The sequence below is a fragment of the Epinephelus moara genome, chromosome 18, assembly GCF_006386435.1.
Source record: "Epinephelus moara isolate mb chromosome 18, YSFRI_EMoa_1.0, whole genome shotgun sequence".
In the NCBI taxonomy this organism is placed as follows: Eukaryota; Metazoa; Chordata; class Actinopteri; order Perciformes; family Serranidae; genus Epinephelus; species Epinephelus moara.
In genome coordinates, this window is record NC_065523.1 from 25,049,844 (window position 1) to 25,077,486 (window position 27,643).

Here is a 27,643-nt window from a genome sequence, read left to right on the forward strand (position 1 = left end):
AACACACTGCATAGTGACTCATTATGTATACTTAAAGAATCTTTCTGTTGAAGGACTTTTAATTGTTTTGGAATATTTTAGATATTTTCAGTGGTGACCGTTATCAAGATCATTCAGGGGAGAGTGGAGTCAGTTGGTACAGGGGGACAGTTGGGGCAGAAAAGAAATGCCTATGCTATTCACCATGCTCATACTCAGCCACACCCTGTTCACTTTCAAACACAAAGTGGAGAACTTTTTTTTCTCCAAATATCTAATCAATTTAGGAAAAAAAATTATTTTACAAATGTTTTCAAAGAAATGTGTGAAGTGACATTGTAAATATAAGGTGTTCACATTAGACATTTAAAGGATTGTAGATCCATAGTTCAAACACACACATATGCAGTCCAGTCCTATGAACAGATGAGATACTGCGCAGAGCCCTCAAATTCCCAGGCCTCTGGTAGAGGATGTGAGCATAAGGAAGACACAGGTGATTCAGGTATATAGGTAAATACATATATATATATAATTCTTGTTTTTTTTTAACTTTATTTTGAACAACAATTAAATAGGTTAAAAGCAAAATCCTTCATTTAAATACCACACTGTAAAAATATTCCATTCTTCATGTAAAAGTCCTGCATTAAAAAAAAGTTGGAAACACAAGCAAACTAAAACACCACCAACAACAACAGCAACAACAACAACAACTTTATTGTCCTATATATAAATATATATGGTCCTCTATAGCTTAATAGTTACACTCCAATCATTTGTTTGCACTGCTGGTTATAACCAATATCTATCTATCTATCTATCTATCTATCTATCTATCTATCTATCTATCTATCTTCACCCTCCACTTCAGTAGGTGGCTGTAATGCGTCCTTCCGGGTTGCTGAAAACCAGCAGTAGAAGAAGAAGAAGAAAACGAAGAAGCTACAGAAGAAGAAGAAGTTGTCAACCCGGCTCAACCAATGAATGGAGACTGGGAGGAAACATCGCTCGACACTTTTCTCTCCGCACTTCTCCGTCTTTCTGGCCGCCTGTAGCCTTGAAGACACCATGAAGTCTGAGCTGTGACAGTTCCTGTTGTTCCCCAAACACTTCCGCTGCCAGAAAAACCAGACCGACCACCGGCTACCTCTCCTCGGGTGTCTCCGCGGTTACTTTCCGGTGTCTGTGTGTGTGTGGTCTGACCGGGAGAGGCTGCAGAGATGTCGGGCAACGGGGGCTCGGCTGTCGGCCTTCTGTCTTACGAGACGCTGGTTCACGCTGTGGCAGGTGCAATGGTGAGCAGAGATCAATACGAGCAATAAAGCAGGTGTCAAACATTAATGTGGATGAGCCTGCTTTTTATTTTACTAGTTTGATGTTTGCACTGCTGCTACTGAAGAGACAGAACATGCGGAGTAACTGAGCCTTCTGTCATTTTGTTTAGTGTATATATTTTAGTTTCATGACAATGCATTGTGTTTTAGGGGAGTGTGACAGCCATGACCGTCTTCTTCCCTTTGGACACAGCCAAGAGCAGACTGCAGGGTGAGTTGGAGGTCTTATCATCTTGGACAGAGGTTACCTGATAGCAGCAACTCTCAACAGAGGTGGACGAGTTTCTTGTGAGGATATCAGGAAGGCACGATATTGGATTTTCTCCCGATATCCGATATGTCGATATGTAACAACTCATTTGACTGATAACCATATTGATATTGATAAACCCACTTTTTTCCCTACCTAATTTAGTGATCGTCAAGTCTCTTCTGTAGTGGAATTAACATCATATTATCCGTGCATACTCTTAAAGTGATGGCCCACCAGCAGATGAAGACATGATATACAATACTTTTCAATGTATGTAATATTCATTGTGCAAATTAAGAAAAAGCATGATAGCCGATTCTGGTTGTTCATTTTAAAGCCAATATTGGCTGATACCGATAACGTGCCGATATAAGATGCCCATTTTGGGCCCATACCCACTCGGTACCAAGGTAGTCAGAGCATAACCATGTGGGGCCCCTTTGGGTAAAGCCACTGATGTGGGTAATTGACATGGGGCCAATATGGTACCCATGGACAGCCCCACATAGACCCTAGTTTTCAACGCATTTACTACTTACATGGGCCCCATATGCAAATGTGAGCTGGGTTGAGAGCGTCCATGCCTTGTTAACATTCTGGTGTGTGCCTGGTTTGTTATAACAATAATAATAATAATAATAATAATAATCTTTAATTATAAAGTGCTTTTCAAATCAGAGGTACAACGTGCCTTACATGTCAATAATTAAAGCAGACAAGACATGGAAACAACAACTTTCAAAAGAACTGATTAAAACACTTTGGTGTATAAAAACAGGGGAAAGAAAAGACGGTTTAAATGAACTTAAACTCAAGAAAATTCAAATGGCAGATCGTTCCAGAGTCTTGGGGCCCTGACAGGCTTGTTACTCAGAGTTTCTGTTGTAAATTTGAAGCATAAGCCAAGCCATAACCATGATATAAGGATGGGAATTGATAGGATGTTATTGATTCATCCAGGTCAATTTTCTGTGTGTGTGTGTGTCTTTCAGCATTGTCTCAAGTGGATAAAATGAGAAAATATTTGCACAGCATTCAGTTTCATTCAGGTTTTCCTAGTCAATGAAATGAATTGCTGAGCCTACCTGCGTGGCACTAATGTTATTATAACAGGTTATTTCCAATCTGTAACAGACATGCTGCTTAGAACTTGTGCGTAGAGTGTCAGATACATGGCATTCCTGGAATTTAAACCCACGTTGCATAGAAACAGATGTTTTATCATTTTGCAGACATTACAAGCAGCACTATGGACATCTTTCTTTGTGTAATGAAGCCACACTTTGGACTGTTTCTTCCTCTCTGCCATGGCTCTTTCTTGTTGCAAGTTTCCAGCAGCGTAGACGCATGAGTTTGCTTTGCAATGCGTAACTCTAAGAAAAAAAGATGCCAGCCTAGATAAAAGGAATCGATGAACTCAGAAGCATACGATTAAGATGGACTGGACAATTTAGAACCAGACCTCAACTGGAACTTGTTTTTGATTTGCATCCCTACCCTGATGGCATCACATGGGCGATTTATTCAGACTTAAGAGGTTCTTCAGAGCTGCAGAAAACACCAGTAAACTGATCTTTGTCTAGTTGCTCTAATACATTCACTCAGATCAGGGGACCTGTTCACTGACTTTTCTCATTTTTGTTTGCTTTTCAGTGGATGAGAAGAGAAAGTCAAAGTCAACCCCCGTCATCTTGGCTGAGATAGCAAAGGAAGAAGGCCTGTAAGTGTAGTTCTCTGCTGGTTTATGATTTAATTTGAACTGAGTAAAGTACAACTGCAATGTAATTACAGCAGACATTTCTGATCAGTAAAATCTGCATAAACTAGAGCTGAAACATTCAGTTTACCAGATGATTGATTGACATTGAAAATGCCAATAATTCCTGTTTTCAGCTTCTCTAACGTAATATCTGCTGGTTCTCTAAGTCTGACTCTCTGCCACTTCTCCCAGTCAGTCTCTGTACAGAGGCTGGTTACCAGTCATTTCCAGCCTCTGCTGCTCCAACTTTGTCTACTTCTACACCTTCAACACGCTGAAGAGGCTGACGGCATCTGGCCCTGGGAAGTCCAGACCTGGCAAAGACCTGCTCATGGGGGTCGTAGCAGGTAAGCACAGCCAAACGAGATGATGGAAACGATCAAGTATTGAAGGTGTTGAGTGAAGGACTTAAAGGTGCCCTGTGGAGTTTTCTTATAAAGAAATAAACATAATGACATTTTTAAAACTGTATGTGAGCTACCAGAGGTCAAAAAAGCCACATGGTACCTCTAACAGTGACTCTAGAAGGCTAACGATCTGTTGTTCCTGCAGGGGTGGTGAATGTGATTACAACCACTCCCATGTGGGTGGTCAACACTCGACTGAAGCTGCAGGGAGTAAAGTTCAGGAACGAAGATCTCCATCAGACCCAGTACAAGGGCATCTTTGGTGTGTGATATATATCTGTTTTATAGTATGCTTGTTTTGTTGTCACTGTGCAGTTTTAAAAACCCTGCTGTGTTTGGGCTTTCCCTCTCAGATGCTTTCTCACAGATCATAGCCAATGAGGGAGTGGGAACTCTGTGGAACGGCACTCTGCCCTCGCTCATCCTCGTCGTCAACCCGGCTGTACAGTTCATGTTTTATGAGGCCATGAAGAGGAGGGCAGGCAGGGGAGGGAAGAAGGTAAGAGGGCACCAGAAAGACAGCACTGTGTTGAATACTACATTTCAATTAAAATTGAAACTGCGTGGGACTGAAATGGAAGTTGTTATTTGAAGCCTAAAATTGATACGAGTTGATCGGAAGTTGCTATATTTAGTATTTATTTGAACTATTTACATCCCAGACAATCCCAGAAATTTAGCTTCGGGTCATTTTTGATCAAAAGAGTAAGACATTAAACACAGGTACTACTCTAACAACTAATGAAAACACTGGGTATGAGTGGGTTAAATCTTTGTCTCCTACCACAGATATCCTCAGCAGAGATCTTTCTCATTGGAGCCATCGCCAAGGCCATCGCTACAACAGCAACGTATCCTCTTCAGACAGTTCAGGCCATCCTGAGGGTAAATAATATCTTACATAAAATGTCACCCATTTGTTTGCTTTTCCAAGAGGTCTGAAAACTTAGTCACTGTAGACAGATAAGCCTGGTGCTATACTATTTTTATTGTCACATTTATATTATCTGTCATGTCTTCAAGATCTTATGACAGTGTCAGATATTCAATCTCAGATCTCTCATCAAATCTCAAGGATTATAATTAACCTGCTGCTTCATGCTTTCTCATCAGTTTGGCCAGTACAAAGGTGACGGCAAGGGTGGATTGATTGGTAGCCTCTCAAACATTTTCTCTCTGCTAATGGACAGAATCAAGTGAGTACAGCGACGAACACATTCACCGACACAGTGCACACTAGTGAAGATGTTATACTGGCTCATCATTAACACACATCTGTTCCCTTCATCACAGGAGGTATGGTGTTCTCGGGTTGTACAAAGGCCTGGAGGCCAAGCTGCTGCAGACGGTGCTGACGGCTGCCCTCATGTTTGTCGTGTATGAGAAGATCACTGCTGCTACCTTCAAGGTCATGGGCCTGAACAAGAAGCTGAAGCACTGAACACACGCCTACTTGAATACAGTATGGCATTAGTACACTCATCATCTGTAGGTCGTATCAGTGGCTGCTAATGATTTGTTAATGCTAGGTATTGTTTCAGTCACCAAAATGAAAAAATAAGAAATGGGACAGGTGCCTTTTAGGACCACAGATTCCCACGCTTGCCCAAAAAATACACCAAAACCAGAGTAGGGTGTGATACTCGTAATAATAACCTCTTTTTTAACCTTTAAAGTCCCAGTGAAGTGGAAGTTATTTCACAGTGAAGCAGAATATTTGGGCAGGGTACAGCAGTGTTGTAAGACCACCTAAAATGAGACCAAGTCATGACCAAGACCTGAGTGTAGTGAGACCAACACAAGACCAAGACTCTAAGGGGCTGAGACCAAGTCATGACCAAGACCAGTGTATTGTGATCAACACAAGACCAGGACTAGACCAGTGCAAGCTCCACACTGCAGGACACACTTGCGATATACTGTGAAACATGATAGGCACTCCTCAAATTGATCTGAAAGCTGAACTCAACCACCTTTATTCAACTTTTCTTTTTATGCAAAAGCAATTAAGTGATGTACCTGCAGTTGTGGTCTTGCCTGAGACATTTGATGATATTACCTTTGATAAAATTCCAAGTCCTCTTCGCCTGAGACCGAGACAAGACCAAGTAAATATGCAGAAATGTCTTAAACAACTGAGAACTTCAGAAAGAGGTCTCAAGACAAAGACCGATTCCAAGTGCTACAACACTGGTGTACAGTTTCAAGAGGGATTTAGATCAAATCCTTCGCATTTGATTTGACTGCTTAAAAGTAAAGGCAGGCTTAGAGTTTAGCGTGAAACAGAGCTATAGCGGCCTATTGGCTTCACAGACACAGCCCTCACCCTGTCAGGAAGAGTACAAGGGCGAGACGAATAAATAGACCTAAGCCGTTTTGTCCACAGAGAACCAAACACACATTTCTTCCTATTTTTCTTCATATCCCTCTGTTAACTATCACAATCAACTTCCAGGGCTGAAAAATGAAGCCGACGTGGAAGTGCCAATAACTGCAATTCTTCGAATGGCCACGTGGGGCTGGCTCCAGAAGCCAGTCAGTCCCCATAGACCCCAATGTTAGAATGCCCACCTTTACAGCAGGGGTAAACATGTTTACAGCCTGGTACAAAAACAGTTTTGGTCTCTGTCGTTAATGTCCCCGTCCATGACAACTGTTCAGGAGTGAATTTCTATATAAGTCACCAACATTTCATTAAGGCTTAAAGTTATGCATGATTAAGGGCAGGCTGCTTTGAGTGACAGTGTCCTTGGCTTTTTATTTAGATCCACCCCGCGGTCCTCCACGGCGCCAGCCTCTCACCCAAATATGGTCATTTCTGGCTCCAAAGAAAAACCAAAATGGTGACTACCGAAATGCCGAACTTGAGGCTTAAAACTGGAGTCCACAAACCAGTAGGTGACATTATGGTGCCTACGTCCACTATTTTGACAGTCCATGATTCCAACCCACAAACCGTGAAGTGCTCTTTCATATTACCACTGTAGCTAGCTAGTCCAAAGTCTCGCCCAAAATTTCCTTATCACCCCTGGGTACAGGATGAGTCATTCAACATTTGAAACATTACCTAGTTTTGCGGAAGGAAAAGAGACTGGGTTTATGTTTTTTTTTAACATATATTTGGCATGTAGCGATCAATTAACACCGAGGCAAAGGATTAAAACTGGGGAAATTACTTTTTCATTTCACTGGGTCTTTAAATGGTTCCATTTGTGCAGACTGGCCTTGATTTCCTCCACTGGTGAATATCTGTTGAGACGCTCTAAGTGATGTCACCAGCTGAGATTTTAAAACTAGTGTGGGAACTCATCACACTATTTTGTGAAGGGAAAGTTGACATCATATGACATTTAGGGAAATTGATTGCACTTTGATTAAAACCAAAATTTGTATCAATCCTCTCGTCGAAATATCAGCAAAAAAGTGAACACTCTTTGTTCCCAAACTGTGGAACTTTTCCTTCGACATTAGGGGTCTAATGGAAATGATGACACCAGTAAGTTGAGCTGCCTACTCTGGTATTGCCTTCACTTAAGATACTGGACCATTCTTCACACACTGTCTTATGTTTTAACTGTGAATTTAACTCAGTTTGATAGAAACCTCATGAAATTTTTGCCAGATTAATGTTTTTTAATATTCTGACTTGTGATGTCATCACTACACACACATTAGCAGTAATAATAATAATAATAATAATGATGGTGAAAGGGAGGAGAGCTCCCATTCATTTATTCATTTATAGACTTTTGTGTCAAGCTCAGCAAGGTCTTGGTTTTAACAGTTATAATATATAAAGTGAAAATGAATTTAATATAAATGGAATAAGTGGGTGGCAATACAGTTTGAGAGTAGAATGTACATGTGTGTAAATACTGCAGTAGGTGCTAAGTGCCTCTTAATTATATCTGAAAAACTGTACTATGAACTGATGTAAACGCCGTGATGACTGTTCTTAAACTCACAATGCTCTTAATTGTCAGCTGTCTTTACGACTGTATTGGTCAGTATGAACATTTGTCTCTCAGTGTCCTGTTAGTAGTGTTGGTTATTCAGGGTTTTGCATTAATTTACAGTATTTGTTTATCATTATCACAGCGCTCTTTTTTTCTGATTTATTGAACGGACGTTTCTGCTGCCTTTCACCTTTAAACCTCACTGACACTTGATTCACTTCTTTGGTTGCTGTTGAACTAGTTGTTCAACTTGTTAACGTGAGTTTTAACTATTACCAGAGGTGCTGCTCTCAATATTACTGTGTAACATCACATGTAGAAAATCATTTTGTCTGTTTGTTGTATTAAATTGTGTGTAACCAAGGTGCGAGTAGTAAGGATACTGTCAACTTAATGACAATAGAAATGACGTTATTTACCAGATGAGCTCCTCCACTGTTAAGTTTCAGACCTTTTTGCTGTCTCACACACTTCCTGTTCTCAGTTACACCATATATTTGAGTGTCAGTTAATTATATACCTGCGTAAAGAGAGACCAGAAAGTTTTTGGTGTCAAACACTTACTTTTTTTGCATTCTGGTGATTTTTATGCACCAATTTGTGCCTTTTCTCAACCAATATATGGTGTAAGTGTCTTTAAAATAAAGCCCTCAGCTGTCATGTTTTTATCAAGGGGGATAAATGCAGGCTGCAAATATTAAGGGGGACAATTCCCCTGCGTTCCCCCCACAAATTGTACACCCATGGCAGCTACAAAATTAATTATGATGGCTAATGTTCCTTATTAAATTCATTCATTCATTTTCCAAAATGTGGCTGAAGCCTATCCCAGCTGGCTTTAGGCAAGAGGTGGGGTACACCCTAGACAAACTGCCAGACTATCACAGGGCTGAGACATAGAAACAGACAGCCATTCATGCTCACACTCACACCTACAGGCAATTTAAATGCGTCACCAGTTACCCTGCATGTCTTTGGACTGTGGGAGGAAGCTGGAGTACCCAGAAAAAAACCCACACTAAGGGGAGATCATGTAGACTCCACACAGAAGGGCCTCACGTAGCTCTATGTTAACAATACATGGCCAGTAAGTGGGGGTGAGAATCACCAGAGACTGATACAATAACAAAACAATATTACTATGGTTTTAAATGCTTTGTGATAAAATATATTGCAATTTTTCTTACATTTTTTCACCTACCAATTATGTCCCCAAAAAGAAAACTTTGTCAACATCTGTTTTCTCTTTTAAGATAAAGTTTCCAGTCTGTTCATCTCACTTCAATCTTTTTTACTGCAGCAAAATGTATCCAGTTGACGGAGAAAGCAATTGATTTCATTATTCTAGCATGCTGCCAAAAGTTTAATTTACAATAGTAATAATTTATATTTGAAAAATTATACTTGCCGTCTGTGTATCGATATAATGTTGGTCTACAAAATATCACCACTAGGCTGTAGTGATTTTTTCCCCCACCACTCCTACCAGTACGGCAGAAAAATTGAAACTGCTGCGAGAAAAAAAATCTGGTGATATACAGTGTGTGCTCTGCGCAAAGAAAATATCACTAACTCAGGTGAGGCAAAGGGACAGCATGAACCTCATTTAATAGTTGAGGAGCCCAAAGCTGGTGAATGTGTCACTATTCGTTATAAAATAACGACAAAGGCAATAATTGTTAGATGACACAGTGCACATTCATAACTTTTATCTCGCAATGACAACTTGTTTTTTTCAAACGTAGCTGTACGGTAATAATTATTTATTATGCGCATTCCTTTTTGAAATTGTTAAGGACCGTAATAAAATACTACCAATGTTTTGAACGGAACAGTTTACATGAAAGAAACTTTGTATCTGTGGACACAATATTTGCTTTAAGTTATCTTCATTTATTTACATCACAATGTTTTAAACACACTGCTTTCTAACTTTGTTTCAATTAACAAACCACTGGTTGGGGTTTGAATTATTATTATTATAACAATAAAGTGTGAGAAACAATATTAAATGGTGCTTACCTGCTGTTTTATTTCAATTCACCACATGCAAGATGAAAAAGATGCTGCAGTTCTTACTGCTTAACAACAACATCAAAAAAAAGAAAAAGCACCAGAGAATCACATGGAGATGATCAGTGACACAAAAAGAGACTGTAAAACTGTAAACATCTAAAATTCCAACGTACTTTGGTTAATAATCCTCCATTGGAGGTTTGAACTGACAGTCCCAGTAGGTTGGTTGTAAGTTACGACTGCTGGTGTGAGTCTTCACCACTGCTCATCCCGTCCACATACCAGTGTGGCAGGAAGGAATACTGGGAGTCCCTGTGGACGGAGTAGGTCACATCTCTGTGGGGCTCCCAGGAGAACAGGTACACCACACTGAGAGGGAAACAATGCTGATTTATAAAATCTGTTTACTTAAAATTAAAGAAAGGTTAGCAACATAGTCTGTCACTGCAACTCACCTTGGATTGTCTTCAGTGGCGATTTGCTTCACAAAAGACAGGAACTCACAGCAGAAGTTCATACACACTGTCGGCCTCCAGCAGTTGTGCTCATTCTGTCCAGATGAAACAGAATATTTTGAGCTAATGTTTTATTTATTCAAATCCAATAACTTCTATTTAGACAGATTTCAAAACAGATTTCTCAGTGTTCGGATACGTTTTTGATGACCAGTTGTTTATCCTTGCCAACAGCTTTACCATACCTTGATGATATGTGAAATCTTTGAGATGGGAAAAGTCTCCACGGCGACAACCACTCCTTCATGATCCCGAAAACCTGCCACAACCCGGGGGACTCCAGGGAGAAAAGACTGGGCCCACCACTTCAGCAGTTTGAACCTGAGGACCACCAAAATGAGGGAACTTTAAAACAGCTCAGACTTGGGGGAAAAAAATCAACACCGTGACATGAAAAAATAAAAGATGTGATGTTTTGCGGTTTCAGCATCTACCTGTGAAAGTTGCTGCGCTGTTTGGGGGTGCAGATCTCCGCAGATGTCTTCAGCTCCACGTAGCATGCAGGAGGAGCTGGAGCTTTGGAATCTTTATCCCGGCAGTCAACCTCACCGGAGAACAGAAGTCTGTGATCTGCAAGCCGAGTTTGCACCACTGTACAGAAGGCTTCATTGGTGTTGACCACTCCGCCTGGGTCAGGTAAACTGTGGGCACTATCTACAGGAAGTGGACGAATGTGAGGCGTTATCATTCATACAAGTGCTCATCACTTTAAGTACCTTTATATGATTTGAGATCTGAAAGAAAGTTGTATAAACCTACCTACCTGCACATGTGTATTGCTCAAACTTGTATCCCCAGTACATCATCTCTTCATGTCTCTCAGTGCGGTTCTCTCGTTCCCTACGGGCAGCTTCTGTTTCCACTTCACTGATGTAAAGCGTGCCTCTGAACCTGGTGACCGCCAGCAACCAACCCTCCTTTGTCTCATAGGGAGTGGTCAGCAGCTTGGTCAGATGACCACGCCATGTCACAAATTCAACATCTAGAGCACTGGGAAGAGCAGAGGTTGATCAAAGAATATGCGTCCAACAGGAAAGTTGAGGTGAGAGGTGACGATCACAAGTGAGTATCTATCTGACCTAGAAGTGTTACCCTGAATGTGAAGAACAAAAACTTTTGATTACACTTACCATGATGAGGCTGCGGTCGCCCTCGAGCTGAGCTTCGACCTGTTGGCCAAGATCCAGCGTAGGATGTGATCCAGCTTTTCCTTCACACAATCGTCTCTCTTTGTAAAGCGGTCCTTGTAGCCATCTCTCAGGTCAAAATTAGGACTTCTGTCAGGTTCCACATAATATCTCATCTGCCTCCTGTCATTGAAGAATCTACGCTCAGAGTCGAGGGAGAAACATCCAACTTCGACGGGCTGTTTGTACACAGGAAAGTCTCTTTCATATAGCTCCCTTCTGGTGCTCAAACCCAGAGAGCTGGGTGGGTTTTGCCCAGAAGTTGGCTGAAACTGATGCTGGTGATGGTTTGGTCTGGAGTATTTATTCTCACTGTGATGTCTTCCATTTCCATCTCTCTGTCTTTTGTGCGCTGAATGAGAATTCTGGTATCTGGACCTGGGACTTTGGGATCTGTGCTGGTCCATTTCTACCTAGTGGAGAAAAGTGCAATGACACAAACTCATGACATAGATGATTGTTTATATCTTCTTGATTGTCTTGCTTTGCTAAGGCCCCCATCACTTGTGCTGTCACTGAAAAGACAGTGCAAACCTTTTTCTTTTATGCTGCGAAAAGTGCATCTGACATGTGACCCTACCCACTATTTGTGTATAGTGTATATAGTACCTTTTATTTTTGTTTTTTATGCTTCATGTTGAACATAATAGATGCTCATAGTATACTAGTCTTTAAAGGGGAACTTCACCAATTTTCAAAATCCATACATTTTACTCCTATTGTCTGAGACAGTCCAAAAATATTAGTAAAAATGAATGTATCTCTCCCAAATCCAAAAACTAGAGTGCTAAAACACACGTGTGATGTCATAGTGTAGAAACTCTGGAGCTGCTCCACAGACAATGAATTGAGAAAAATGTTCTGGATGACACCATCTGTTAAAGGCAGGAATTTCACGCCTTTATGCCGCCTTGTATAAAATGCACTATTCCAGAAGGGGGGGGGGGGCAGCGGGCAGAGTTGTCTCACCTTTCAAGCAGCATCGGAGGTAGCAACAGTTTCAAAACTACCTATGGAGTCATAGGTGGCATGGGTGTAACATTTTTTTTGACATGTTATGCATGTGACCCACCATATGAGGTTTTAAAGGTAGCTGATAGCAGTTAGCAGCTGACTCAAAGAAGAACAGCAGCTAATGAGTCCACAAATTGGGAAAACAATGAGGTCTGGAAGCTCCTTACCCTCTGAGCAGAGGACAAGATCAGCCAACATATAACTGGGATGGTAAATGATTGTTATTGCCACGTTAATGACATTGTTGTTTAGAAATCGCTGCTGATGTGGATGTTCTATGTCAAACTAGAGGCCAACACTGTTGCATTACATGCCTCGCTGTGTAAAAAAGGGTTGCAGAGAGCACCCAGAGGAATGTTATGAGTATAATGTTTCATGTTTCACAACTAAGTACATTACACTAGAATAAAGATCATTTGAGTATCAAAAAGAAAACAAACACTTTGTGGGTCCACAAAATCAGGCTCCCAGTCACTGTCTTCAGAGCAGCCCCAGAGTTAATACCCTATGACATCACAAGTTTGAGACTTCCTTCTCTGGTTTGGTTTTGAGAGAGAGTATCAAATATCATCTGAGCTTTCCTTGGCAATGGAAATGACATATTATAATTCTTAAATTAGGTGGTGTTCCCCTTAAGGTTACCTGTCTATTCTCTTGTGCATGTGTTCTTGCATGAGATCAGCAGTTTCTTATTTAAATGCACCACAACTGAGCACATCACACCATGATCTGTCTAAATGACTGTCTATAGTGTGTGTATGTGGATAAAGACAATGTCATAATATAAAGATGATGTTTGTTTTACATGCTGCGTACAGTAAGTGTATGTTTGCAATCTGTAAACACACACTTACTGTACGCAGCATGTGTTGTATGTTTGGTGAACAAAGGGTGCCTAAAATAGCTGTACTTAGCTTTGGCAATGAGCGTTACCTTGCCGTAATAAAAAATACTTTATTACAACTAAAACTAGATTACCAGTAATAGATGAAAACCCTACGTGAACGTACCTTAGCCAGCATACACACCAAAACAAGCTAACGTAGCGTAAAGCTAACGTTACGTTTCTGTCAATGTCCTGTCGGTCAATATTATAAATCGGACTTTGTGTAAAAACGACTATCCTATGTTACACCATCTTTTCTGATCATTGCGTAAAAGGTAAGAAAGAAAATATAAAATGTACTTGTCTCGCTAGCTGGGTAGCTAACTAGCATCATAAGCTAACAAAGCCGACGTCACTTCCGGTATCAGCGACACTTCCGGTTTATATTTAAGTTGTCCCATTGATCTTTGAGCAGTTGTATTGAACGGGACCGAAGCGATATGAATACTAATATAACTGCTATTAGTAGTTATCAGGTAAGCGTTTGAACTAGTTTGACAGGTCAAGTATTTGCTTATATGTTTAGCGTACTCACAAAGTAGCGTTAGCTAGGTTAGCTAGCTGCTTTAGCTTGGCTAACAAGAAAGACAGCACCAAGTGAATGAACATAGTGGCTAATTGTGTGTGTCCCATCAAAATGTGTTCACAAATTCAATATGACAGATTTATTTTATTCTCAAAACCATAATTTGGGTGAACAACTAAACTAGCTTGTAGTTCGTATCTTCAAAAATTGAGCTAACGTGAAGTTTTTGCCGGTGCTATGTGTTAAGTAGCTAACGTCAACTAAATTTGACACTTGTTCGTCCGTATACCAAAACGCCAGTGTCCCACAAAATGAGAACAAACTGTTGTTTATTACCATGTTAACGGTTTTATTCAGCAAACATTTGTAAGTGAGGAGATGTATTTCCCCATAGCCAATATTGCAAATTCATGGGCTCTGTGTATTTCAGTCGAGTCAGCATGAGGAAAGCAGCTGTCAGGGTAAACAGGTTTTGTTATCTACTATGTTTCCTCCTCCAGGTATGAACAGAAAACGGGCTCTGATTTCAGACACTTTCAAGGTGAAGAAAAGAAGACATGAGACTACAAAGTTTGGGGCTATCAGTGATGGAGATGGTAGGTGTGGCTGCTAAGATGTTCATAAAAAAAGTCGTATAAATGTCACTAACACATGTAAAATTCACTTTGCATTTACTGTTTTGCCCCAAAGGACCAACTGACATCAGATCCAGCCTTAAGTACCTCATGACACTGTTCCCCAGGAAGCTCTTCAATGACGCCTTGCCTCAAATTGTTCTTAAGCACCAACTCTACAGCATACACAATGACAAGACTTTGGTGGACAAGGAGCTGGTAAGACCCATTAGTGACAGGAAGTTCATGTGCGTCGGTGGAAATGTGAAACTACAACCCACTGCCCTTCTTGTGGTCCACAGAATAAGCTGCGGGAACGAGGAGAGCTGCTGATGTTCCAGCTCGGGTTCGATGCAGACGCTTTCGGGCTGGTTTTTGCTTCCGATTACAAGGCCAAAGTGCTGGCAGGAGAGGAGGGCAGAGCGACACGGGCAACAGTGGAGAAGTTCTTGGAGAAATTGTTGTCACCTTGCACAGAGCTGAGCTTCAGCAAAGAGAGGATGCTCAAGGAGTTCCTTTTCACAGACTCTGAGATAACGTATGAAAGACAATCTATCATGTTTTATTTTTACTTCCAAAATTTCAAATTTCAAACATCAGCACATGCTTCCTGTTCTCACCCTCCAGGCAGCTGGTGAAGTCAGGGGTCCTGACAGTGAGGGACGCAGGCAGCTGGTGGCTTTCCATTCCCAACTCTGGCAAATTCACCAAATACTTAATACAAGGTGTGTGTTACAACGAACAGTCACAACAATACTTTGCTTCACATGTAAATTTCTCATTTTACAAGATATTTGACGGTGCCTTGCTAAACGGAGGAGTGTTTGTTTTCTAACCAGCTTACCGCTTTTCCTGTTAGGTCGTAAAGCAGTGCTCGGCATGGTGAAGAAGTCCAAATATAGTGAAGTCTTAAAGGCAGAGCTGGAGGAGCGGAAAACAACCACACATGTGAAATTCCACATGAAATACCACATCAGTGATATTGTTGGTGCAGAGCTGGTAGAAAGGTAATATTTGCTTGTGTACAGGTTGCTGTTTCTTTAAAGTGTTTTTAATTTGAGTTGGTTTTGCAGTAGGTCAGAGTTTACCTATCTGTCAAATGAAAAGGGCAGGTACTTAGTGCAGCTGCTCTCAGTTCAGTAATTGAGGGTTTTGTTACTTGCTTGAACAACCCTCAGGCTAGATGCTTGCTCACTGGTGTTAAAATATGTGGTTGTAAAAACCTTCAAAAACCAGCCTGCTTGATCCCTGCAATATGGATTTTTTTTAAAGGACAAGACGGCTATAACTGCTTAAAATCATAGCTCAATGCAGCTGTTGTTTTTTAACCATATCCACCAGTGACTGACCAAGTTGACTTATTACTCATCTCAGGCTGTTGGGGAATCCTATGCTGCTCGTTACATCTTAATGTACTGAATAAAGCCTTTGTTTTCTCCACAGCATACCTACAACGTCTGGGACATTGTTGCGATTTGCTGAGTCCTGAGCCACAGCAACAAGACTGAAACCAGTGTTTGGTCGAAGCAAATGAGCGAATGAAAGATGAGAAGATTTACAAAGATTGTAAAAATGTTTTTGTATGAAGACTGATGGTAAATTAATTTAAGATTTCAGAGTTTGAATCTTTGCCAAATGCAGTATAAAAACCTTGTGGGTTTATGAATTTTCAGTTACGTTGACATGACCTTGTCAGGTGTTCATTTACCTTGTAATAAAAATGATTTCAGATGTTTCCTTCCCTCGTGAGAGCTGTTATTTATGTGCACACCATGAAAGCGCACAACTATCCCAAGTGATGCTTGTATTTTGGCTTACCTGAGATCTGTCACCAGAGTTGCCAGAATTGCTTTGCCAGATCAGAGCCTCAAACCTGCTCGACTGTCGTAGAAAATTTCAGATGTCTAATATATGAATACATGAACATTCCCTAGCCACTGTAAGAGCAATCCAGTATAACAGATCTGCCAGTAATTACCTAATTTCCCACTGGGGATCAATAAAGACATGTCATTTTAATTTTACATTTAGGGAGATTATAGTGCTAAATTTGTTAAACTGTGTTATTGTTCATTACTCAGGCTGTAGTCAGTGGTGTAGCTGTACTGTACTGCATTATTGCAATGTGTTTCTAATATTCCCCTAGGGGGCAAAATATTAAGAACACCTAAATTAAAGCCGTTCAACACCACTGCAATCTGCAGTCTCAATAATAAACTTAAAACTGAATTAATACCTCTGACAGTTTCAATCCAAACTGAACGGTAATATCTTTGTGAAGGTAGAATTGATGGCTGAGCTGTTGTATTGGATCACAATAGATTTTAAAAGTGTCTAATAAAATGGAAACTGAGTGGATATTTCCTGTTATGTTCTGTGGCTGAATTCCAGTCTTAAACCGTAGCTCTAGTCTTCTGTTTTATTTGTGTAATTAGGTCTTTAAATCCATGGTTACAATGATGAAAAATGAAAAGTATTTAAGCATATATAAACAGGCTTTTACAAGGGGTTTGATCACATAGCTAACCAAATCATGATTTGAAAAAGGAGAATAGCTCATTTGTAATAAATGTCAACAGTTTCTGTGACTAAAATTTAACCCAAAGCCTCCCTATTTGCCCAGGGTCCAATCTGGTCCACTAGGAGGGTTTGCACACCTGATAGTGATGCACTGTTGATGCAATTGTTAAACAGGGAGTATCCTATTTCATGTAAAATGCTGCCTCAGAGGCTTTTCCAACCTGACTAGAGTGCAGTTACTCAAGCATTGCAGATAAGTAAAAAGGTTAGTTGTATATACATGTTCCTGTGCAGAGGTAAGTTTTAGGTAGGAATATGGTTATTTGAATGAGGTAGGTTAATCCAATATTTTGCCAGCAGACAAGTGCAAGTATTAAGTGAAAATAAAATGACAGGTTCAGTGGAAGGTTTAAAGATTTGTAACATCAGAAATTTGGACTTTCATGCAGGAAAGTTTGACTCATTTTGATTAAAAGAAACTGAAAGGTGGATAGATTAAATTACATAAAAATTCTTCTGGCAATTAAGACCTCATACTTTCAAGTTTAAGACCACTTAGACCAACTTTTAAGGCCTACTATTTATAAAATTTTAAGGACCTGCAGACCTTTATCTCACAAGCACCATTAGTGGAACCCTGTTGCTCAAGCACTGTCACAAGGTCTATCAATGGTTTGTAAGGCAGGGGATAACTTGACCTGCTTCCTCAATTGCTTCCAGTTTAGCTTGCTGACGCCACCATTACAACACAGGAGTGGACGTGTATGGAAAAAAATGAACAACTGTTACAACTGTGAGTGAAGTGAAAAGGGAAAAACAGACATGTTGAAATTGCACTAGTTTGTAAATGGGGATGTTCATTCACTGAGAACGTTTTCAGGATGTACTTCTTTACACTACAAGGACAGGGAAGGTTTGGAGGCATTGTTATGAGTAGGTTATTATGCAATGGTTTTAATGGTGCGGCCCACTTGTGATCAAATTGGGATGCATGTTGTCCACAAACTAAAATGAGTTTACCCCCCCGGTCTAAGGCGTAAGATTTACTTGAAGCAGGATTCAGTCGATGGTAGGGACGCACAGATCCGATATCTGGATCGAATATTGGCCCCGATATCATCAATATGGATGGATCGGGTATCGGAAAATGCAACCCTATACCTGAGGCGATCCTTTTCTTTTAAATCTATTGTGACGTGAGCTACGGGATACATCATGGAGCGAAGGAGAGAATCTGCTGTGTGGAGGTATTTCACACTGAACACTCAAACTAGCCCGACAGCAGTTTGTAATGTCCGCCAAGTGAACGTTGCTAGGAGTGGTGGTAGTACTGCCAAGTATAATACTACCAATTCAATAAAGCATCTACAAAAACATCACCAAATGGAGCACCAGTTTACTGGATCACGTGGAGCCACGGTACAATTTGCCGTCAAGCAAATATTTTTCCGAGACCGCACTGTCGGAAATATACGAGAAAGTGAGCAAACACTTGTCTCAAGAGTTAACAGATGTAGATGTAGATTAATCTGTTTCATTTTATCTTAGGAAAGAACTGTGTAGTCATCAATGCCTGATGCCTCTAGTCTTCTCTGTTCTACATGTAAAGGTATATAGCTTTTTAGGTCAACCATGGTATCGGATCGGTATCGGTTATCGGCTGATACTTAAAGCCACAGTATTGGGATCAGTATTGAAACTGAAAAAGCTGGATCGGTGCATCTCTAGTCGATAGTACAAGTGTTGCATGAAGGGAAAACTGTCTGAGCTGTCCAACAAAGAGGCAGAGCAGAGTCTGTTTTACTTGAATTTATTGGCTTTTTCAAAAAGTGACAATAGCTTTTTATCCATAAAACTAAAGAGTCACAACATTGGCTTGAATTAAAGCACAGCTTGATGTCTGAATACAATACAGATGAGCAACATGTACTTAACCCCTGATCTAGTAGTTCAAATACATTTCGTAAATAGGCAAAAAATATAACTGTTGCGATTTCTAATCTTAGTTTTCAGTATATGTTGCACATACATGCTATCAGCATTAATTACAAAAAGCTAGGCTTGTAGGGAAGATTAAGGTAGCGTTAACTGTAGAGGTAATAAAACAAAAGGATATTCATAGTGTTAGTTTGACAATACAGTGAGTGAAGTGTAACTTCTGTGAAGAAAGATACAAAACAGTCAAATCACATGATTATAACAAAAAGATGAGTACACTGTATACTACACCATAACCGACAGTAGCTTTGTTACTGTTATTAGCAGGCTTTGATGCTCTTCTTAGTGACATTGCTTAGCCAGTAGTGATGCTATTAAGAATCAAAATGTGCTGCACAAAAGGTTTCGGATAAATGCCCACAGAGCATTAAAGGTGCTCTTGTTCCCGCCACCAAAACACCTAAACCGTTCTAATCCAATAGCTAATAAAGTTCTCAGCGTTGCACTCCTGGGCAGCTACACAGTTGAGAGACACGAGGGAAATATTGCGAAGAGGAAAAAGGAAAAATACCATAAACTTGACCGGTCCGATTGGAGCCAAACACATAAAATACTGGATCATTTAGATTTGTCAGGGTTTAATAGCACAGTTGGTGTCAGAGGAGTTTTCAGTACGTCTCAGGCGTCATTTAATCCATGAGCATGAATTAACATGATTCGTGTGCTAGGACTGAAAACTGACTGGTAAAGAGATTTATGGTGCACAAACAGTAATCTGAGGCGAAAAGAACTTCACAGGTGGTTACTTCAAGTTCCTCGGTGACAGTGCGATGACTGCCGTCGCAATGTGAAAATGAACAAAATGCCATCGATCATGGAGCTGAACAAACGGCAGCGCACAACAGCAAATGATCAGCTGTATGTTGAAGGTTTCGAAGGTTCGAGACGACAGAACAAAAAGTTTTCTTTTTCAAATACAGCACGTCTGCAGGATGTATTTGGCAATATTTCTTTCACTCAAAACAAACAACCAAGACTGTAAACAAAAAAAGGTCGACAACCAGTGGAAGAACAAATTGAAAACATTCCACGGTCCATTTTTTTTACAAAACATCCAATCCATTTTAGAAGGCCTCAAGAATTTCATAGTCTTGTCTATACAGTATATGTTGTTGGGAAAAGAACTAGGGTCTATAATCTTACAACCCTTTCTCCTAAATCTGACACTATGCCAAATTTGTCATGGAAACGGTTGGTAGAACTGCTGTAGCTACACTTATGGAAGGAAAGAATCTGAAGTACATGGTTTCTGTGTGTATACTGGTGTGTTTCTCCTGTGTCTTTAGCCACCCCCTCACCACTAGCGGCCATGTTCCCCTGTAACCGTTCCAGTGGAGGAAGTCTTAGAGAAGAGAGCACTTCTTCCCCTTCTTCTTGACGGGTTGAGGGCAGAGGACGGCCCGGATGGCCTCGTCGAACACAGTTTTAAGGCCACGTTGAGTCAGGGCTGAGCACTCCAGGTACTTGACGGAACCTGAGGAAACCGTACATCAAATATTTGTTTTCTTTAAATAATTAAAAAAAACAAAAACAAGTCAGATAAAACTCCAATTACCAATCTCTTTGGCCATCGCAAGTCCTTGAGGATATGTAATTGGAGAGAGTTTCTTCTCCTTAAGCTTCTCTATGGTGTCCTTGTCATCTCTCAGATCCAGCTTGGTACCCACCAGAATGATCGGAGTGTTGGGACAATGGTGTCTCACCTCAGGGTACCACTGCACAGACAGCACAACATTGAGAGGTTAGAGGTGTAACTTTCCAAATCGGTCTTGAACATGTAATTTCTAGAATGACCAAGGGGTGCATTCAAACCATCATCTTTAGGAGAGGGCATGACAGCACAAGAGTGAAGCTGAGAGTGAACCAATACAGTGAAGCTGTGGGACAGAAAACCAAAACAATGAGCTGAGAGACGCTACAACGCTCGGTAGAGTCAGAGGATAAAAGGATCCTGTGGGTTCTTCACTAACTGTGACTCCCTTCTCGGTGTGTCAAGCTTCTCCAACCCACAGTTTGATTAGACTTTGCATTTCAAGTCTTGATTTGTAAAGATCATAGGTTTTATGCCCCAACAACTGTCACTTCAATCCTTCTTTAAAAATACAGGCTACACAGCAGAGTGTGGATGCCCGACCCGAGCCTGACGGGACGATGATTTGGGCAAGATTCGGATAACAGCAGCTTTTTGGTGGTCATTTACACACTTAGTTAAGAGTCAAGCGGTAGCCATGATAACAATAACTTTGTCAGGTAACAAACTGCGTCAAGCTCGGGTCAAGTTCGAACTAAAAAAAATCAGAAAGTCTGTCGCGTTCGGGCCGGGCTCGGTTATAACGGTCTCAGACTCGGGTGGGGTTTGGTCAGGAAAATGCAGCCCCAGCCGCGCTCTACTACACCATATCAAGTCTGATATAACTGCCATATTTTTTCTTGTATCACATGGGGCTGTCACAATACACTGGTACTGACAGTAAAAAATTTAAAAAATAAAATACTGAAATCATGTCAATAACATTCATATAATATGTAAATAATTCAGCACCTCTTGAATAAATTCCATTTTTTTCCCCCATTCTCACTTTCTCTCCCTCTCTACTTTTGTCTAATATTAATTTGACTGTAATTCATTTAACAAAAAAAAGAGACAAAACTTTCGAAAGATACTGCGATAATATCATTATTGTATATTCTATTGTAGACTCTCATGAAGACACAGGACTATTGCATAATACAAAGACATTTTCAGTCAAGTTCTCAAAGTAAAAGGTTACAAAGCTATGGAGATAACTGTATATGCCTTGTATATGGCCAGCGCTGACGACTGAGTGCTTATTTAGGGAGCCAGCAAATGACTGTGGGCCACACAGGAAAGTGCAGTTGAGTTCTCCCTCCTCTAAAAGCACTAGCACTGATGACAGAGTACAATTCCCGCAACACTCATGAGGTGCAACCAGTAGCTTCCTACAATCTGTCATTCCTAACCTGGTAAATGCTTGTTAGGGTGGCGAAGTCTGATGCAGTCATCTAGTAGTCTATTAAATGTACAATACTGAAATTGTACGTGCTGAATTGGACTGCAAATGATTAAAATATAATGCAGGCTTTCATATCATGCTCGGGGGCGGCACAAAATGTTTTACGAGAGCCACCACTGGCCCGCGGGCTGCACTTTGAGCAACAACCTTCTAGTGGGAAATAAATGGATTGATGCATTCTGTGCTCCATCGTCTCATAAGGAACAAACTTCTCTTAATAAGCAATACACATCATTACAGTGAAGGGTTTGTCTCTTTCTGCCGCCATAGCAAGAGACAAAAACAACAAACAAACAGATAATTTCACTGCATAAATAAGACTTAAAGTAAAAGGGGTCGAAACTGATCGAGTAACTGGTCAGCTCAATCGGACTGTAATGTCTCATTAATTATTTATTGGAAGCCATCTCAGTCTGCATCTCATTGAGTCTGTAAAGATTTCATATTCACAAAGCGGTCTCTGCTGCAGTGGCGAATGAGCTGGCGCTCAGACCCAATACAGCTCTGCAATGAAACAGCACGGGGGGCTGCGTTGGTGGGTGTGTGTTTTTCCGGATACCAGTGACACAATAAGACACAACCTTGGTAGTCCAATTTGAGTAACGGATAGTTGCAAATCAAGGTATATCAGATGAGTTTACAGCTAGAAAGCCAGCAAAAGTTGTGCCTGATTCAACATTTTTGCACAGCTACCGGCGCTGCATGGAGGCACTAGCTCCATTCAAATGAACGAACAGCTGCGTCTGTTTACATGAAGCTGCAGTTGATCTGAATGCAGCCTAAGTGGCTAAATGCTGGCTGCACTCAGCCAGTCAGCTTCAGGAATGTAAATAACTCAGTGCAATTGACATGCAGCGTGGATTATTGTGTATTTTAAATGTGGATAACTTGAAGTTAAAGGCCCTGTTTTGAACCTATGTAACCAAACAGGGCAAAATTATTAGAGTGCTTTTGTCTTTCTGGATTCTGCAAAAAAAATGCTCTTCAAATTTTAATAATGAGGCAGTAAAACCTGATAATGATTACCCAGCCAATAACTGCATCAGAAACCAGTAATTCCAGCTATGGGTGAAAACAAATCCTTACAAATCTGAGTCATCCCTGGAAAAAAACTAGCGGCTGATCAAAATCTCACCCGGCGCCCGCATCAACTCACCTTGGCACGGACGTTTTCAAAGGAGGCAGGACTCACAAGCGAAAAGCAGATGAGAAACACATCCTGGGAAGACAAGGAAAACAAGGCAATCAGAGCCTGTAATAATCATTTCCTGTTAAGAACAGTAGAAGCAAAAACCCTCCTGTGTCCATGTTGCACAAAGGTGTGGTGTTTTTCTTTCCCTCTGACTTCCTTATTCATTCAAGGCTCCCAAACTTTCCAAACGGGTTATGTCACAGCGCCACAGTCATCAGAATATACTACAAGGCACACACCGCACATCAAAGAGAATCACAATAAGTGAAATATAATACAGCATTGTCTGGCTATCGTACCGTCTGTGGGTATGAAAGTGGGCGGAGTCTGTCATAATCTTCTTGTCCTGCTGTATCCCATAGGCCCAGGTTCACCGGCTTCCCGTCAACCATAACATTGGCCGAGTAGTTATCGAACCTGACAGAAGTAATGATGTGAGAGTGAGTTAAACCCGTCGGGATTCATACACACAAATATAATATTAATACCGGCATAAAGAGTGACAGGAAATAAAAACAGGCTTTTGATTGATCTGTTGTTCCGTTCTGCTCCTTCAGCTCCCTCCTGAAAATGACTCATCGCTTATTATTTGGCCCTGCTGAGCTAAAATCTTGTTTATCAACTGCCTGCTGCGGAGCCAGTCCATGCCACGCTGACAATGATGCAGCACAACACTGGGTCCATAGTCGATCTAGAATTAGATACAGTGCGTGTTTTCCTTGCAACTTCCTGCAACACCATTTCCCTGAATCTTTGTTATGATAAGTTACCGTCAGCAGTGGTTGTAACCTGTTCTGCGAGCTACCACGCTTTCATCTAAAAAGCAGGATCAAGATGTCAATTCAATCGTGCAGGGACTGTATAGGAAACAAGGGTGGAGACGAGTGATTGACTGCTGGCGTCCATCGACCTCCAGTCTGACATAAATAAATAAATCAGGTCTGCAGTCTCGGATACTCACACTGTGGGGATGTACTCTCCAGGAAAGGCATTGGTGGTGTAGCTGATGAGCAGGCAGGTCTTACCCACAGCTCTGGAGGGGAGGAGAAGAGGAAAAAAGACTTTATTTGTATTTATATTGTCACTCCCTTCAATAAAACAACAGGCATGCAACAAGGCGTTCTTGGTATGAACTGATATGTTTCCTCTTTTGTACGACTGGACGACAGAAGAGTTGCAACTAGCTATTACTATCATCAGTTAAGAGTTGCAATGATGTGAGAATTTCTGGTACATTAGTAGTCTCCTACACTATTATTATTATTACTGTTGACAGTTTCCAACATGGCGGCTGGGTCACAACTTCTTATTTTACAGCTAAACAGTACACTAAAATATGTTTAGGAAACATCTGAGACGAGAAACAGGCAATGCAGTGACAGAATCTTGATTCAAATATGATCAGCGTTGACATGATGATGACTGACAGCTGCAACAGAGACTCCTTGGCTCTGATTGTTTCGGTGTGCTGCAGCAGATCTGAGTGAAAGCCGTTAGAAGCAGTAGGGGAGGAGGGACATGACTTATTTAACGGACTATCTGTCTCATGTACTTCTTTCAGAATAGAGTAATCTCAGCAACTATGACAGAAAGTTCATAAAAGTTACAAACTGTAGCTTTAAGACACTGAAATCAGAAGTTTTCGGGAGGTTGAACCAATGCTTGTTATAATGGAAGTATGTGTAAAAACACTGATGGGCAGTCAACGAGGAAATGAGATGCGGGCACAGGTGAGATTCCCGTGACATGGCTTTTTTCTCAATACAGTAGATAAGCATACGTACACAGTGTGATAACCATCAATTTTCATACCACAGTATACAGTTTCACGGTTCACTGCTGCAACCCTTTTGTCAATTCAAGTCTCAATTATTTGACCCAACAAAATGTCAGGAAGTAGTGGAAAATGTCCATCATACTTTTCTAAAGACACAGATCCATGTTTGTCCAACGTGCGTTCCAAAGCCCAGAGACAGCCTGTTCAGTTTACTAGGGTTGAGCCGAATACTTGGATGAAACCAGTATAGATAATGTACTTGCTACAATTACGTGTATCATACGAGTAAAATGTGCCATTATCTGTACTCATGATAGAAGAATCTCTTACTCCTGTGTCAATTATGAGGCTATTCTATAAATACCTTTCTCAAGGTAATAAATATTGCAATCTCCAATCAATCCGTATAATTTCAGGCTAAAAATAACAACTTCCAATTAGGCCCAACCCACTACTGATTTAATCCCCACCTACTTCTGGTATACACCCATTCCAAGAACAGACACAGATACAGATAATGGTGTACTCGCTCATCCCTACAGCTTGCTATCTTAAAAAAGAAACCACTAAGAAACTACTTGGTTTCCATTTACCCTACTGTCGAATTGTCTTACGGGATTCATTGAAAATGTCGCTGGAATTGTCAGCTTTTAGGTCACATTATAAGAAATTTCTCACTTCATTTTTGAATCTTTTGGCATGTTACTTATACTGGTTATTTATATCTTCTTATCTTAGGTTTCTTTTTCTGTTGTTGCAGTTCTTCCTCGTTTACTACTGTTTCTTTTTCATGTGTAGAGATATTTTTGTGCTATATGATTCTTGTTTGTTTGTTTGTAGCTTATTTTGTTTCATTTTGATGAGTAATGTATGGTTGTTTTGTTATTTAAATGAGGAGGACTTTGAATGAGCCAGCACTGTTGCAAGATTTTTGTACACAAACTTCTTTATGTGAATGTCACAGTGTGCCTTAGCCTGTCTTTGTTTTCATGTGTTGTTATGGTTAATTTCTAGTATATATTGACATAATTGGCTTTTCTTTGTAGTAATCTTATTTTGTGACTTAAATTGTTTGTTTTAGAGCATGTATGTATGTATTTTTGTTCTACATTGTCTGTCTGTAACTTATGTTGCTGTCTGTCTCAGCCAGGACACTCAAACCGATTTTTCTGATTAAATAAAGGTTAAAAAATAATCAGGCTTCCGTCCTCTCTGGCACTATATCTATATATATCTATGTATATTGTATTTTCTTATTATTGTGCAAATAAATAAACAATAACCAACAAATATTCACATTTGAGAGTCTGGCACCGGTGCGCTTTTGTCATTTTTTTCTTGTAATAAAACCTTTACCCTCTGTACCTTACTGTCAATCTCTTAATTGATTAGTCGACCACTCCATTAAGCTTTACTCAAGCCTCCAAGTCAAAAACAGTTACTGGTAAGTGAACCCTCACTTTGGGAGGACAGGCTTGCATGTACCTACAAGAAGACTACTAGAGGAAGTGTGTCTGCCAACCATGAAACTAAAGTGTCAAACCACTTCTAGTGAAAGCTTCCCCTTAGTCGAAATCGAAAATAATAAATTAGACGCAGTATGGGCCCATCAATGACTCTGCTGCTGTGGTATCCACCACACCCTGCACTAGAAGTTATGAGTATGCAATGTTTACCTCCCACATATTGTTACACATATAAAAGTCAGTCACAGCTCATGCTGTAATCATTTACCAATCTGTTGCCGACAGAAACCTACCAACTGTACTTTAAAGACACCCGCCCCATGCTGAACACAGTAGTGCATTACACAGCAACTAACACCAACACACAAACAAGCTGCTTAACTCCTGAGATTTCCCCATTGTTAAGTAAATGTTGCCAAACTCAATCTTAAACTGGTTAGGAGGGATGGGTGAACTGCCCTGTGATGTCTGACTCACCCAAGAGTGAGGAAAACACTTTAAGTCACAGATTAGCCATACTAGCTATTTTGCAATGTTTACTATATCAATAACACTGTATATAATTACTGGCGAATGACTCGTGTAGTTAAAAGGCTAAAAGTTAACTTAATAGCAGTGTAGCGTAAACAGGTAGTTAAAGTTGAAGCTTGTTAGCTAACTTTACCCGTTAAGAAAAGACTGAAGCAAAAGGCTTTAACGTTAGCTAGTCTTGTGACAGCATTTTTAAGCTAACGTTACACTTCGTTGCTTAATATAAATGTAATGTGGGGAGCATAAAGTGATATTCAGCTCGATTACGTTAACTTACCCGTCTCCGACAACGACACACTTTATGGCCTGCATTGCGCCGCAGCTAGAGGAATGCTAAGTTAGCCCGGGAGCCAGCTAACGTTAGCTCACAAGTCTCTTTTCCTTTGTCCGGAGTTGATCGCCGCTGAAATGTCCCAACAGCGCTTCGCTAACGGCTTTCGGTGGTGCTGCGGAGCTCGTGGGGTGTGGAACAGCTCGTGGGGGGAACTTACGGTAACTTATTTAGCACTTTAGAACAAGTTTACTCAGAAATTCCCTCGCAACATTCCCATGCTTTCGTGGGCTGATCGGGAAGCTATGAAGCAAAACAGCGGCCACCACCCCTGAGGAAAAAAAAAACTGAAGTTAGCCACCGCCACCAGATGGTGCATCCGGTGCGCCGGGATGACACGCCCA

The 27,643-nt window shown here is 40.7% G+C and overlaps 4 protein-coding genes across 5 annotated transcripts; 2 read left to right on the forward strand and 2 right to left on the reverse strand.

Annotated features, from left to right (window-relative positions):
* The first annotated feature begins 916 nt into the window (after window positions 1–916).
* Window positions 917–8,394, forward strand: LOC126405101 (peroxisomal membrane protein PMP34). The gene is made up of 9 exons (XM_050068650.1): window positions 917–1,277; window positions 1,467–1,527; window positions 3,223–3,289; window positions 3,521–3,675; window positions 3,881–3,997; window positions 4,089–4,234; window positions 4,525–4,620; window positions 4,849–4,931; window positions 5,029–8,394. The coding sequence occupies exons 1-9, from the start codon at window positions 1,203–1,205 to the stop codon at window positions 5,174–5,176; spliced, it is 948 nt and encodes a 315-aa protein (XP_049924607.1). The 5' UTR covers window positions 917–1,202; the 3' UTR covers window positions 5,177–8,394.
* A 1,309-nt stretch (window positions 8,395–9,703) lies between these two features.
* Window positions 9,704–13,661, reverse strand: dxo (decapping exoribonuclease). Of its 2 annotated transcripts, none has more exons than XM_050068649.1 (7): window positions 13,434–13,661; window positions 11,353–11,818; window positions 10,986–11,212; window positions 10,657–10,876; window positions 10,408–10,543; window positions 10,163–10,257; window positions 9,704–10,076 (listed from the first exon to the last, which is right to left on the reverse strand). In XM_050068649.1, the coding sequence occupies exons 2-7, from the start codon at window positions 11,814–11,816 to the stop codon at window positions 9,941–9,943; spliced, it is 1,278 nt and encodes a 425-aa protein (XP_049924606.1). In that variant the 5' UTR covers window positions 11,817–11,818; window positions 13,434–13,661; the 3' UTR covers window positions 9,704–9,940. The 2 variants fall into 2 exon arrangements, with proteins under 2 accessions (XP_049924606.1, XP_049924605.1); XM_050068648.1 differs by having other exon boundaries at window positions 11,353–11,822; window positions 13,434–13,660.
* Window positions 13,662–13,664: 3 nt separating this feature from the next.
* Window positions 13,665–16,185, forward strand: stk19 (serine/threonine kinase 19). Its single transcript, XM_050068651.1, has 7 exons — window positions 13,665–13,785; window positions 14,336–14,431; window positions 14,526–14,668; window positions 14,752–14,987; window positions 15,077–15,174; window positions 15,309–15,456; window positions 15,893–16,185. The coding sequence occupies exons 2-7, from the start codon at window positions 14,338–14,340 to the stop codon at window positions 15,936–15,938; spliced, it is 765 nt and encodes a 254-aa protein (XP_049924608.1). The 5' UTR covers window positions 13,665–13,785; window positions 14,336–14,337; the 3' UTR covers window positions 15,939–16,185.
* Window positions 16,186–18,763: 2,578 nt separating this feature from the next.
* On the reverse strand, window positions 18,764–27,595 carry LOC126405097 (ras-related C3 botulinum toxin substrate 1-like). The gene is made up of 6 exons (XM_050068645.1): window positions 27,246–27,595; window positions 24,156–24,227; window positions 23,494–23,611; window positions 23,159–23,221; window positions 20,523–20,682; window positions 18,764–20,441 (listed from the first exon to the last, which is right to left on the reverse strand). Exons 1-6 carry the CDS (start codon window positions 27,278–27,280, stop codon window positions 20,311–20,313), a joined length of 579 nt encoding a protein of 192 aa, XP_049924602.1. The 5' UTR covers window positions 27,281–27,595; the 3' UTR covers window positions 18,764–20,310.
* Between the last annotated feature and the right edge of the window lie 48 nt (window positions 27,596–27,643).

Bases quoted from the DNA above. Each gene is read 5' to 3' on its own strand.
- LOC126405101 (XM_050068650.1), top strand. From the start codon at position 1,203: ATGTCGGGCAACGGGGGCTCGGCTGTCGGCCTTCTGTCTTACGAGACG. The intron at 4,235-4,524 runs GTAAGAGGGCAC...CTCCTACCACAG, and splicing joins CAGGCAGGGGAGGGAAGAAG to ATATCCTCAGCAGAGATCTT. The intron at 4,621-4,848 runs GTAAATAATATC...CTTTCTCATCAG, and splicing joins CAGTTCAGGCCATCCTGAGG to TTTGGCCAGTACAAAGGTGA.
- dxo (XM_050068648.1), bottom strand. The intron at 11,213-11,352 runs GTAAGTGTAATC...TGCTCTTCCCAG, and splicing joins GCGACCGCAGCCTCATCATG to TGCTCTAGATGTTGAATTTG. The intron at 10,258-10,407 runs GTATGGTAAAGC...TCATCTGGACAG, and splicing joins AGATTTCACATATCATCAAG to AATGAGCACAACTGCTGGAG.
- stk19 (XM_050068651.1), top strand. From the start codon at position 14,338: ATGAACAGAAAACGGGCTCTGATTTCAGACACTTTCAAGGTGAAGAAA. The intron at 14,669-14,751 runs GTAAGACCCATT...TGTGGTCCACAG, and splicing joins CTTTGGTGGACAAGGAGCTG to AATAAGCTGCGGGAACGAGG. The intron at 14,988-15,076 runs GTATGAAAGACA...CTCACCCTCCAG, and splicing joins TTCACAGACTCTGAGATAAC to GCAGCTGGTGAAGTCAGGGG.
- LOC126405097 (XM_050068645.1), bottom strand. From the start codon at position 27,280: ATGCAGGCCATAAAGTGTGTCGTTGTCGGAGACGG. The intron at 24,228-27,245 runs GTAAGTTAACGT...CCTCCCCTCCAG, and splicing joins TGTGTCGTTGTCGGAGACGG to AGCTGTGGGTAAGACCTGCC. The intron at 23,222-23,493 runs GTACGATAGCCA...TTGTCTTCCCAG, and splicing joins CACTTTCATACCCACAGACG to GATGTGTTTCTCATCTGCTT.